Source organism: Phyllobates terribilis, unplaced genomic scaffold (genome assembly GCF_046119375.1).
Source record: "Phyllobates terribilis strain yellow unplaced genomic scaffold, ASM4611937v1 Scaffold_11__3_contigs__length_659146591, whole genome shotgun sequence".
Classification (NCBI taxonomy): Eukaryota; Metazoa; Chordata; class Amphibia; order Anura; family Dendrobatidae; genus Phyllobates; species Phyllobates terribilis.
This window is the reverse complement of record NW_027362771.1, coordinates 164,575,207-164,588,902: the sequence shown is the minus strand read 5'-3', so window position 1 is coordinate 164,588,902 and position 13,696 is coordinate 164,575,207. Positions and strand designations below refer to the sequence as shown.

At 40.0% G+C, this 13,696-nt stretch overlaps 1 protein-coding gene across 1 annotated transcript in view; it reads right to left on the bottom strand.

Moving 5' to 3' along the window:
* The window catches only part of CNOT2 (CCR4-NOT transcription complex subunit 2), an 81,880-nt gene that overhangs the window by 18,374 nt on the left and 49,810 nt on the right, over positions 1-13,696 (bottom strand). Inside the window, exons 3-9 of the mRNA XM_073651779.1 lie at positions 11,993-12,065; positions 8,476-8,623; positions 8,117-8,299; positions 6,779-6,858; positions 5,590-5,715; positions 2,861-2,985; positions 1,123-1,243 (exon numbers count right to left, since the gene is read on the bottom strand). Of these exons, the coding sequence (XP_073507880.1) occupies positions 1,123-1,243; positions 2,861-2,985; positions 5,590-5,715; positions 6,779-6,858; positions 8,117-8,299; positions 8,476-8,623; positions 11,993-12,065 (856 nt within the window). The remainder of the gene's footprint in view (positions 1-1,122; positions 1,244-2,860; positions 2,986-5,589; positions 5,716-6,778; positions 6,859-8,116; positions 8,300-8,475; positions 8,624-11,992; positions 12,066-13,696) is intronic.

Genomic DNA, 13,696 nt, shown 5'->3' with positions numbered 1-13,696 from the left:
GGAGAAGGTGCTGTGGTCAGATGAGACAAAAATTGACCTCTTTGGCATTAACTCAACTCGCCGTGTTTGGAGGAAGAGAAATGCTGCCTATGATCCAAAGAACACCGTTCCCACTGTCAATCATGGGGTGGAAACATTATGTTTTGGGAGTGTTTCTCTGCTAAGGGCACAGGACTACTTCACCGCATCAATGGGAGAATGGATGGAGCCATGTACCATAAAATCCTGAATGACAACCTCCTTCCCTCCGCCAGGACATTAAGAATGGGTCATGGCTGAGTCTTCCAGCAAGACAATGACCCAAAACATACAGCCAAGGCAACAAAGGAGTGGCTCAAAAAGAAGCACATTAAGGTCATGGAGTGGCCTGGCCAGTCTCCAGATCCCATAGAAAACTTATGGAGGGAGTTGAAGCTCCAAGTTGCCAAGCGACAGCCTCAAAATCTGAATGATTTAGAGATGATCAGCAAAGAGGAGTGGACCAAAATTCCTCCTGACATGTGCGCAAACCTCATCATCAACTATAAACAATGTCTGACTGCTGTGCTTGCCAACTAGGGTTTTGCCACCAAGTATTAAGTGTTGTTTGCCAGAGGGATCAAATACTTATTTCTCACTGCAAAATGCAAATAAATTTATACAATGTGATTTTCTTGATTTATTTTCGGATATTCTATCTCTCAATGTTAAAATTAACCTACCCTTAAAATTATAGACTGTTCATGTCTTTGTCAGTCGGCAAACTTACAAAAACAGCAATATCAATATCTCTATCTATCCATCTCTCTCTATCTATATCTCTTTCTATCTATATCGCACACACACTTTATTTTTTTAAACTTATTCTTTCTTTAGTTCCCTTAGGGGACTTGCACCTGTGCCCCCAGCTGACTGAGGGGGTAATTAGCTCATGTAATTGTGAACCTATTGGATTAAGTGCCTTAACTGCAAATGTCAGCAACATTTAAAGGATCAATCAGATGAACACACCCGGCATCTGTTGGGTATGTTGTGGGGCCCACTCCATGCTACCATACAACATATGTAATGTATATTGTACAACTGGTGCTGGGAAATGATTAAGTTTGCATCTGAAGTAATGCAATGTATGAAAGAACTCACCGTCAGGTAAGACCTGGATCCCTTTTTTCTGCTGGTTATTATTTTGTGTTGTGGAACTTTTGTCTCCTGGAAATTTGGGTCCGTCTGTACTTGAGGCAGTCTTTCCGGGTGTATTTAAATTCTGTGCATGAAAAATATAATGAAGATATTAATACAATCAGATTTTAAGTTTGAAAATGTGTATATATAAAAAATAAAATCAGTCATCCCCTTCATTTCCAGAGTTAAAATAGAGAAATGTAAAAAAAAAAATTAAAAATAAGCTTATTTGGTATTGCTGCGTTCATATAATTCTGATCAAAATATAAAATAGTTTAACTCATATAGTAAACTCTGCAAAGGGAAAAAATTAAAATGACAAAAAACGTTTATCTCACCACTCTGTAAAAAAAAAATATTAAAAAACACTCTATGTACCTCAAAATGGTACCAATAAAAACAAAAGCTTGGCACACCAAAAAAAAATTCATACAATACATTAGACACAAATATAAAAATTCTCAGAAAATGACGGCAAACTAAATTTCTGTTCTATAATGTTCAGAAATTTTTTTGCAGCCACTAAAACACACAAAACAATTACTATGCAAGTTTGGTATCGACGTGATCATACTGATCTTTAGAATTATGCTGCCAAGTCATTTTCACAGCAAAATTAATGTCGCAAAAGCCTTAGGATAAAAGCCAAATCAGAATCTCAATTTGCAGACACGGTGTTCCGGGCTGTTGGCCCTCGTCAGTGCAGAGTATGAGAACTGATTTGGCTAGGTGAGAGGCTCTGGACTGAGGTCTAAGAGGTAACGTTTCTCCTTATGGAGAGTGACACACCAGCTCTGGCACGTCAAGGTAAGGAGGCTTACTCGCCATGCAATGCTCCTCTGGGAAAGTTAATATGCAAATTGCCTCTTCAGAGAAAAAGAGGACTTGTACTATATAGCGCCACCTATTGGAAGCAGCAATCCTACAAGTCACAATCAACCCTTTAACGAGTCGTGCATTGTGACCTGTAGGATTGCGGCTTCCAATAGGTGGCGCTATAGAAGAGGCAATTTGCATATTAAATTTCCCAGAGGAGCATTGCATGGCGAATAAGCCTCCTTACCTTGACGCGCCATAGCTGATGAGTCACTCTCCATAAGGAGAAATGTTATCCCTTAGACCTCTGTAGCAAAAGAGAAACCCAAAAAACAATTGCACTTTTTTTTTTTTTTTTACTATTTCTCTGTACACTACATAGTAAAGTTAATGGGGTAACTCATCTAGCAAAAAAACAAGCCCTTGTACGGCTATGTAAAAAAACAAAAACAAAAAAAAACAACTTATGGCTCTTGGAAGAAGAGGAGGAAAAAACATAAGCGTTAAAACTAAAAATCATCTGGTCATTACGTGGGTAACATACTTCAAGGCTAGTTATACATCTTTAGTAGTACTATTCTCATTTACGATTGTCAGACAACCAAAAAATGGCCAGCAAAACTCATTCCTAGACAACAGAAGCAGGAATGGCTAGCTGTCTGTAGTAAAGGCCAGCTCAAATGACTGGGCAAAAGAACATTTTATTAACTGGAATCTCTGTTGAAAATGTTGAATCCATAAAATGTCAAACTAGAATAAGTTTTCATCAATTGCCTCAAAAATGAAATAAATGGCATTTTTCTCTGACTAGGAAAAGGAACTAGAAGTGCATCAGTGCTAACGAAACCGGAAGAGAAATGTACAAAAACGCATTGCTACGTACAGATTTATTGTCATCATTGCTCGATGTTGGATCCTTATAGCTGGAGCCTGGTAATGCAGGGAAGTCCTCGTTGTGTATTGAGAAGTCCTGAGACTGCTCACTTGCTGGCTTTGTCACCATACCGACTGCAAAAGCAAGGACTCATTAGTACACATATCCAGATATTTCACAAGTCTTAAAATTCACTGCCCATACAGTTAGGTCCATATATATTTGGACAGAGACAACATTTTTCTAATTTTGGTTCTAGACATTACCACAATGAATTTTAAACAAAACAATTCAGATGCAGTTGAAGTTCAGACTTTCAGCTTTCATTTGAGGGTATCCACATTGAAATTGGATGAAGGGTTTAGGAGTTTCAGCTCCTTAACATGTGCCACCCTGTTTTTAAAGGGACCATAAGTAATTGGACAATTGACTCCAAGGCTATTTCATGGACAGGTGTGGGCAATCCCTTCTTTGTCATTCTCAAATAAGCAGATAAAAGGCCTGGAGTTGATTTGAGGTATGGTGCTTGCATTTGGAAGGTTTTGCTGTGAAGTAAACATGCGGTCAAAGGAGCTCTCCATGCAGGTGAAACAAGCCATCCTTAAGCTGCAAAAACAGAAAAAACCCATCCGAGAAATTGCTACAATATTAGGAGTGGCAAAATCTACAGTTTGGTACATCCTGAGAAAGAAAGAAAGCACTGGTGAACTCATCAATGCAAAAATACCTGGGCACCCACGGAAGACAACAGTGGTGGATGATCGCAGAATAATCTCCATGGTGAAGAGAAATCCCTTCACAACAGCCAACCAAGTGAACAACACTCTCCAGGAGGTAGGCGTATCAATATCCAAATCTACCATAAAGAGAAGACTGCATGAAAGTAAATACAGAGGGTTCACTGCACGGTGCAAGCCACTCATAAGCATCAAGAATAAAAAGGCTAGACTGGACTTTGCTAAAAAACATCTAAAAAAGCCAGCACAGTTCTGGAAGAACATTCTTTGGACAGATGAAACCAAGATCAACCTCTACCAGAATGATGGAAAGAGAAAAGTATGGCAAAAGCGTGGTACAGCTCATGACCCAAAGCATACCATATCATCTGTAAAACACGGCGGAGGCAGTGTGATGGCTTGGGCATGCATGGCTGCCAGTGGCACTGGGTCACTAGTGTTTATTGATGATGTGACACAGGACAGAAGCAGCCGAATGAATTCTGATGTATTAAGAGCCATACTGTGTGCTCAGATCCAGCCAAACTGAATGTCCATCTGTAGTATGAAATGACGACCAATGACCCAAAACATAAAGCCAAAGCAACCCAGGAGTTTATTAAAGCAAAGAAGTGGAATATTCTTGAATGGCCAAGTCAGTCACCTGATCTCAACCCAATTGAGCGTGCATTTCACTTGTTAAAGACTAAACTTCAGACAGAAAGGCCCACAAACAAACAGCAACTGAAAACCACCGCAGTGAAGGCCTGGCAGAGCATCAAAAAGGAGGAAACACCGCGTCTGGTGATGTCCATGAGTTCAAGACTTCAGGCAGTCATTGCCAACAAAGGGTTTTCAACCAAGTACTAGAAATGAACATTTTATTTACAATTATTTAATCTGTCCAATTACTTTTGGTCCCTTTAAAAACAGGGTGGCACATGTTAAGGAGCTGAAACTCCTAAACCCTTCATCCAATTTTAATGTGGATACCCTCAAATGAAAGCTGAAAGTCTGAACTTCAACTGTATCTGAATTGTTTTGTTTAAAATTCATTGTGGTAATGTCTAGAACCAAAATTAGAAAAATGTTTTCTCTGTCCAAATATATATGGACCTAACTGTATCATCTATTCACAAAAGTGCTCAGCAGTAACCCTACCATCCCCTGAAGTGGATAAACTTTCTAGCAAAAGTCAGGGCAGAACTTCCGGGTTTTAGAATACCACCATGGGTAACGGGATCGCCCATTCTTCTACAGCCCATCTTAAAGTGAAAGTGTATGTCCTTTTAGGGGTTATTAGGGGGTACTTCTGAGCGCTTTTGTTAATAAATGAGATTTAGAAAACTAGCCAAACTGGGACTGCCAGTCTTTTATTAAATAAAAATGGAATCTTCAGATCAGTGATAGGTACTCCCATCAATGCCACATTTTTCACTTCATGCAAATCTTCAGGCGCCTACTCATAACAATAAGCTTCAACTTGTGAGGGTTTGTATTTCACACCAATTTTGCTATAATATACCCAACAGAACAGGGTGTGAAAATTATGCTGTGTAAACAATACTTTAGCACTGGGATCTAATGAAGGAGGAAATCTCATCACAATGTACCCACTGTGAGGCACTTTGCCAATAGCCTTTTACACAATGTGTGAACCAAGCTTTTAGTCCATAGCTGATTTAATCATTTGGAGGATTCTAACTATAATCTCCCATCATCCTTTGCAGTCCCTGCTATGGTGGTCTGCATTTAAGAAATACCAGCAAACACCACTAGCTGTACGCCAAGCTGATGTCCCTAGGCATTATAAAAGCTTAGCTAAGCTGACGGAACCTCATCTGTTTTCAATGTTGCAAAGCCAAATTTTGAGGCTGCTGCTCTGGACCAGGAGAAGCTAGTAAAGCAATGAATTTGCAAAGGAGGAAAAATAAAAACCCCATGAATCTCAGCTGAACAGCATCCATGCTCCAGCATTAGTAATCATGCAAGCACGTGTTCAGTAAATAGGCATTGCCTTACCATAGGGAGCTCTTCCGGCCAAAGGGTTTATTAACGGTGTAGGGTTGCCACTTCCTTCCCTTCGATTTCTATCAGCTAGTGCAGGGAAATCTGAAAGGTCCAAACCTGTCACATTTTCACTTCCGTCTGGAAAACAAAAGCGTAGCAAACGCAGTGAGCAAGCATAGCCTAGAATTGTGAATGATAATGACACACTCGCTCTTGGCTTATAAGTCCTATTTTTCTAATAAAAACATCAAACATATAGTGCAGCGTGTTAAATAGAGAAGTATCCTGACATTTGTAGGAGCATGAAGGCCAGAAAATAGTCTACAATATTTCATCGCCAGAGATGGTAGCTCTGTGGGTCCAGAGATTACATAGCGCACAGGGCCAGAAAGAGTAACCAATGACAATCGACTGTGCCACTTACTGGCTACAAATACATCAGATTGAACTCTCTGACGTGCAGAGTCCTCGTACACTTACTAAAAGCAGGTATCTAGATTCGCGTATGCTGCATGTCATTTAGAACAGTTTCACACATCAGTGTTTCGCTGTTCAAGTACATGAGTGTGTGATGCCAGCCTTACTATATACATCATTTCTTATCGTAAAACACTACCTGGAGTATGTTGTTCAAAAAAAAAAAAGTATAATATATAGCCCAGCTATAGCTCTCCATTTCAATATCTTAGTATTATATGCATCTATATGATAAACTATAGACAGATAATCGCCCACTGGTATGGAACATTCAATACTCATGCCAACTGAAGAGGGCACATCCCACTTATAAGGGTAGTCCACACACTTATGAAAGACATCCCAGTGATCAGATGAATGAAGTGGGCTCCGCTTTTTACCCCCAGCTGCTAGGAGTCACATCTATAGCATTATTTGTCATGCATGCAAATGTATTGTTGATTATGTAATGCATAGAGGGGCAAGTGTACTCTATGACAATGGTTTGCCCATACACACAGGGGTACCCATCCTGAGAAAACGCTATCTATTATAATGAAAATGGACAAAAGACATGTTTAAGAACTCAGTGTCCTTCACCATAAGAATATTACAATTTCTGTAAATTTAGACTTACAATGATATAACTTATCAAAGTGATTAACAAATAGCACAATGTGATATAAATAATACATGCGAGGTGACATCTATTGTAACAATGACTTCATGAAGAAAAAGTTCTCACCTGTCCCATTAAAAATATTACTTGATAATGAATTGTTCAAACCAAACGCCTGATTTCTGTTCATACCAAACCCAGACATGCTGTATGATCAAAGAGGACAATATTAGTTTAGAAAAGTATCATGTAAAACGAGAATACAGATTGGATGTGGAAAAAAATACAAAGGGAGTCATACATTACTGCACATAAATGCCATAGGCAAGAAGGTACTCTGTCACTTTCAGTATGAGAGGAGATCTATCAGAACTAATGCAATGGAGAGTGTTACTCTTCATAAATGGGTATTATAACACAGGGCTTGTAAATACAACCCCTTTTGCAATTTTCTGTTTAATAAAATTTGAAGTTCTTCAGACTAACCCTTTACTTTTGATTACAGCTTGTGGTCTCAGAAACTGACCACCTCTGCTAGACCGCAAATCACGCACAGTGCTTACAAGATCTTTCCTACTGAGTTTGTAAGCACTGTTTTGAAGTGGTTGCCTTCTTATCCTGGCCAGCTTCAGCGCGGTGCTTACAAGCAAGACAGAAGTGGTGGTTGAGCTCCTAAACAAACGTGTAAATATCTAAAATGGCTGCATATTTTAATAAGGCAAAAGTGCTTGAATTTACAAGCACTATCTGATAATTCCCATCTAATACCCTTTTAATAGAGTGACCAATTAGATGCCCTGGGGTTTCACTCCACTTTTCCACTTGGTTTGTTGTGTGAGGCAAGGGATTTGGCCTTACAGTTAAATGACCTGTAACTGATTGATTAAACATTCTCGATTACAATGCCAACATTCTCGGTAGAGGAGGCATATAATAGTGTTCACTACTCCACTTTCTCAGGCTAGCATTGCGCTAAGCCTGTAGTCCAGTCTTTAAAGGGAATTTGTCAGCACAGAATGACTGCTCAAGGCAAGTAGAAGAGCTCGGTGCACCCTTGGTGTGGCCTTACAGCTCAATGCCGCTTCCCACTGACTTGTTTTCCTTCTATCTCCGCCCTTCCCTGGCTCTATAAAGCCATAACTGTCAAAGAAGAGGGGAGATGGAAGGAAATCAAGTAGGTGGGCAAGTGCAGTTAAACTTTTGGCCACTGACAAGGTTTCAACGAGCACCTGGACTTGGCTTGATCAGTTATTCTGTGGTGACAGACTCCCTTTAGATTGTAATCCTCGGGCCACCTACAGTGGTAAACCACAGTAAGAATAGCATAAAATAGTTTCTCCATCTTAGTCATTTATGACAGATACACAGATTATTCCACAAATGTATGAAAGGAGCCCCAAGTTAGATGATGTATCTGTGCCATCCCTATCAAAGCCCTATAGACAGTAAGAAGATGCTGCTTACCTGTTCACAGTAAAAGGTTGCCGGGATGACGGTTGCTTTGGCATACATATTATGCTGGGCGAGCTTCTGTTTGGACTACCTAAACCTGAACTGCTCATGTTATTTGTCCTGCTGGGAATTCCAATGCTCTGACCAACCTGGGAGTGGTTCATCATGTTCCTGGGATTCATCGGCAAGATACCCCTGAAACACATGAGAAGGGGGATCAGCAGGAAGACAAGCATGCAATGTAAACTTGTACTGTATGACAAAACAAATATTTGGACTGAAAGAAGTATACAAAAACTAATTGTCATTTTAAGTCAAGGTAATAAAAAAAAGGTTAATAAATAAAAACTGCACACATATTTTGCAATTACCTGCTTGGCGATGGTGGCGTATGAAGTGACATTGTTGGTACCCCTGTTGTCGGCGTTACATGGTTTGGTAATTGAGTGCCTTGTGATAAGCTGCGGTTTAACTGAGGAGTATTGTTGCTCATCCCCCTCACTGGAAGGCCTAGTGCACCTACAGAAAGTAACACTACACATAAGTACAAGGAAGCAGGTGTGAACCTCACAATTTATGACTGATTACATTTTATAACTTCAAAATCTGAATATTAAAGGTGTTGCCCTTGAATAAAACATTACATTTCTCCATTAGATAACGACATCCATCACACGTTTTCATTTGGAAATATTTTTAAAAAAATGCTTCTATGTATAGATATTGGTAGTTATAATTTTATATAATTGATATGGACTAAGACCGTTCACCTAAGGGGTCCGTCACATACACTCACTAGTTCATTTCCACTCAAAACCTCTTGGAAAAGGAGTGGCAGACTGATTCTTTCAATTAAAAGTGGAGCAAAAAGATTCACATGACCTGGTCCAATACCATGTTTGTGGCCACCGGACCGGAGGAGAGCAAACCTGCTCCTACCTGCATCCCTGGCAACACTTCTGATCAGAAGGGCCGACACAACAGCAATAAGCGCTCTGCTTAAACAAGTGTAACAAACGTGTTATGTTTTATGTGATCTAAAATAATAAAGCAAAGAACCACCCTAGCATTTCTGTTATTTGTTTGTATAGTTATTACCACTAGTACTTAGTGTGTCATCTCCTCGCACAGTTTCTTCTATTAACTTCAGCCAAGATAGTGATCTGAGAGGCCAGCTACATTGCCTCACTGACCACCACCAGCTTATGAGTTACCGCTCAAATTGGAAGTCACTGCTTGACATCGGTTGAGCTACAAGGGGACGTCATTACTACAGTCAGTCTGCCCCTTTCCTTGTGTCCTACTAAAACCCCGCTCTCCTGTTTGACGTATAATGAGTTTTCACCTACCTGAGCTACTATCTCTCTTCACTCCCGGCAATTATATAATTATGCACCCTAGTAAAATAGAGGCCAGCTATGTCAACCAGTCAGTTCCACCCACCAATCCTACCTCCATCCATTCAATAACTTCCCTCTCAGCCTTATTATAAGCACAAGACGGAGAGATCCCCACCATTCTAATGTCTCAACAATCTAGCACTTCCTTCATACTTCCTTCTCAGCTAAGGACACAAAGAGCTATTAAGACTGCCACTGTGCATACCAGTCTGAAAGGGGTTGCCCACCCTATTATATTTAATAGGGGCACATTGTTGCCCTTTATATGCCCTATAATTGTCTGCACTTTAGGACTCTAATCTGGGGGGTAGAACGTTGTGACACAGACTAATATTTATGGTGTTGCCTCTACTGCCCTATCTGTATCAGCACTGCCGCACTTTATCTACTTCTCAGTATGGGCATTTGACAGCTTGACGTGTATCAATATCTGGAGATACATATATTTTACACACACACACACACCACACACTTATATTGGTGGTACACGGTGTTCTCTTTTCATCTACTGTATACTATGTTCATCCCCACAATAATACTTGAGTGAGATATTACTGATATATTGATTTTTCTAAACATTCAGTGTGGCTGTGACTATACATCACTGTCTGTACTCACATTTTTTGATGACTTTTAATGTATATATCTGTCTGTTTAGGGGTTAAGAGAGTCTTTGAGGGAAAGCCGATGTGGAACGGGGGCACCAACCCAATCCGCAAGGGTGATAACCTCTGCTGTGAGGGAGGCCATCAGCACATCAGGGAATTCTAGGGCTAGCCTGTATGCTTATTGCTCTCCATCTACCCCCGGTGCCCTTCCCCAATACATATTTACCTACTTTTAATGGGTGATATTTGTATTGACTAGAATACTTTTAGTTGTATTTTTTAAAAATTTAATTTTAAGTTTTTTTTTTCAGTTTTTGTTTTTTTGTTGTCCAGGTTTGACACAAAAGTCTTCAGTAACTCTATATGCTTTGAATGGGGGACGGGCACGTCTAGTCTGAATGTGGCTGTGGGAGTATGCATATTGCATACTTGCGGGCACATGATGACCTGCTCCTGGCGTTGGAGAATCCTGATAGCGCGAGCTGTGAGGATTCAAAGAATGACTGCAGACTTTCATGCCAATCCTGGACAACCCCTTCAATGACTGGGAACAGCTGTAGTTAGATGCGTCTAAATCATTAAGAGGCACACACTACTTAATAAAATTGGCGCATCTAACAACTGGCATCCACCACCTCCAGAAATGTTACTCCAGTCTGGATTCGGAATACATTTGAGAAAACTTTCCCTACTAAATCATCATAAATTTCACAGGCGACCTTAGCTACTTCCCACCTCAATAATGCTATTTTAATGGGGCCAAACATGAGGAATGAGAAGGCGTTGTAGTGGACAACCTTTTTAAATACGGACAGCTCACTGATGTAATCCATGTGCTGTTCGTGTTTTTCATGGACCTACAGATTTGTATTGACATGTTTTATCCATGCTGCTGGAGACATGTCCATCGTCTTCCATGTGTTTTCGATGGACTCTCAGTCAGTGAAAAAACACAGATGTGAATAGCACCATAGAGTTTAAAGGGTAAGTGTGCTATCCATGAAAAAACAGATATAAAAAGTATGGAAAATACTGACATCTGAATGAGGCCTAACTATGCAGAATCAAGTTAAGGAGGATTTATCAACATCTGTGGGTATAGAGGAGATTAGAGTCATGCTCGGAAATTCAGTAGCAGCCACTGCAAGAGAATAAATACTATACTGCTTCTGTACTGAATAGGAAGGATGGAAACGAAGAGGCATCTGACAAAACATTGGGTAAAGGACAGAGAGCTACCAGAATGGGGAGACTTCTGGCCCTTATTGCAAAAGGGCTTTAGTGTGCATGCTCGATGGCCACCCCACTTATTTTTTATTAGACTATAGGAGATTGCCAAGTACAATACACGGCTATATTCGGCAGACCAATAGAAAATGAATGAAGAGGCGGTTGAGCATGTGTACGCTCAAACAGGGGACAGAAATCTACAGTTCTGGTGATCAGTGAGGGTCTCAGTGAAGGGACAGACACTGATCTAGAAGTCATCCCCTATCCTGTGATTAGTAATCATCATAACAGCAAATGGGCAGCACAGTGGCTCAGTGGTTAGCACTGCAGCCTTACAGAACTGGGGTCCTGGGTACAAATCCCACCAAGGACAACATCTACAAGAAGTTTGTAGGTTCTCCCCGTGTTTGCGGGGGTTTCCTCCAGGTTCTCCGGTTTCCTCCCACACCAAAAACATACTGATAGGGAATGTAGATTGTGAGCCCCAATGGGGACAGTGCCTGTAATGTCTGTAAAAGCGCTGTGGAATTAATGGCGCTATATAAATGACTAAAATAAATAAATAAAATGGGACAACATAAAAAAAATATAAACAACCGAAGTTCTTAAATATTTATTCTTAGGACAAGCCCTTTGAGTAATTAACTTACTTTGTTGCCCGTATAAACTAGCCCCAAATTGGGACAGCTGACCCGATGCAGATGGTGATGGAGATGCCAGCATCTGGAAATAAAAAAAATAAATAAAATTAGTAGCAATCATATCAGAAATTCACCTTAACCAGTTCTCGTCAGAACCTGTTTTTGCCTTCGTGACCAGGCCAATTTTTTCAATTCTGACCACTGTCACTTTATGAAGTAATTACTCTGGAACGCTTCAATGGATCCCCCTGATTCTAAGACTGTTTTTTCGTGACATATTGTACTTCATCATAGTGGTAACATTTCTTCGATATCACTTGCGTTTATTTGTGAAAAAAATCGAAAATTTGGCGAAAATTTTGAAAATTTTGCAATTTTCAAACTTTGACTTGTCATGCCCTTAAATCAGAGAGATATGTCACACAAAATAGTTAATAAATAACATTTCCCACATGTCTGCTTTACATCAGCACAATTTTGGTACCAACATTTTTTTTATTAGGGCGCTATAAGGGTTAAAAGTTGACCAGCGATTTCTCATTTTTCCAACAAAATTTACAAAAACATTTTTTTAGGAACCACATCTTATTTGAAGTGACTTTGAGGGGCCTTTATGACAGAAAATACCCAAAAGTGGCACCATTCTAAAAACTGCACCCCTCAAGGTGCTTAAAACCACATTCAAGAAGTTTATTAACCCTTCAGGTGTTTCACGGGAATTTTTGGAATGTGGAAGAAAACAATGAACATTTAACTTTTTTTCACAAAAATGTTACTTTAGACCCAATTTTTCTATTTTCACAATGGTAACAGGAAAAAATGGACTACACAATTTGTAGTGCAATTTCTCATGAGCGCCCTGATACCCCATATGTGAGGGAGAACCACTGTTTGGGCACACGGCAGGGTTCGGAAGGGAAGGAGCGCCATTAGACTTTTTGAATGTAAAATTTGTTTGAATAATTACCGGACGCCATGTTGCGTTTGGAGAGCCCCTGATGTGCCTAAACAGTGGAAACCCCCCACAAGAGACACCCTTTTGGAAACTAGACCCCTTAGGGAACTTATCTAGATATGTGGTGAGCACCTTGAACCCCAAGGTGCTTCACAGAAGTTTATAATATTGAGCTGTAAAAATAAAATTTTCACATTTTTCCCACAAAATGTTTTTCATCCCTTAATTTTGCATTATCATAAGGGTAATAGGAGAAATTGCACCATGAAATTTGTTGTGCAATTTCTCCTGAGTACGCCGATACCCCATATGTGGGGGAAAACCACTGCTTTGGTGTACGGCAGGGTTCGGAAGAGAAAGGAGCGCTATGTTGGCTGGGATAGGCAGCAGACACCATGTCACATTTGAAGAGTCGCTGACATGCCGAAACAGCAGAAACCCCCATAAGTGACCCCATTTTGTAAACTACACCTCTCAAGGAATTCATATAGGGAAGTAGTGAGTATTTTTTAATTTTTTAATTTATACCATTGGGCAGTGAAAAAAACAATTATATTTTTACCACAAAAAAATGTTTTACCCTCAGATTTTACATTTTCACACAGAGCAATGGGTAAAAATGGTGCCGAAATGTGTCACACAATTTCTTCTAAAAGTGTCAATACCCCATATGTGGCTGTATCGTACCGCTGAGCCATACGGCGAGATCTGGGGGGGACGGAGCGCTATTTGAAAATTGGAGAACAAATTATTGTAGA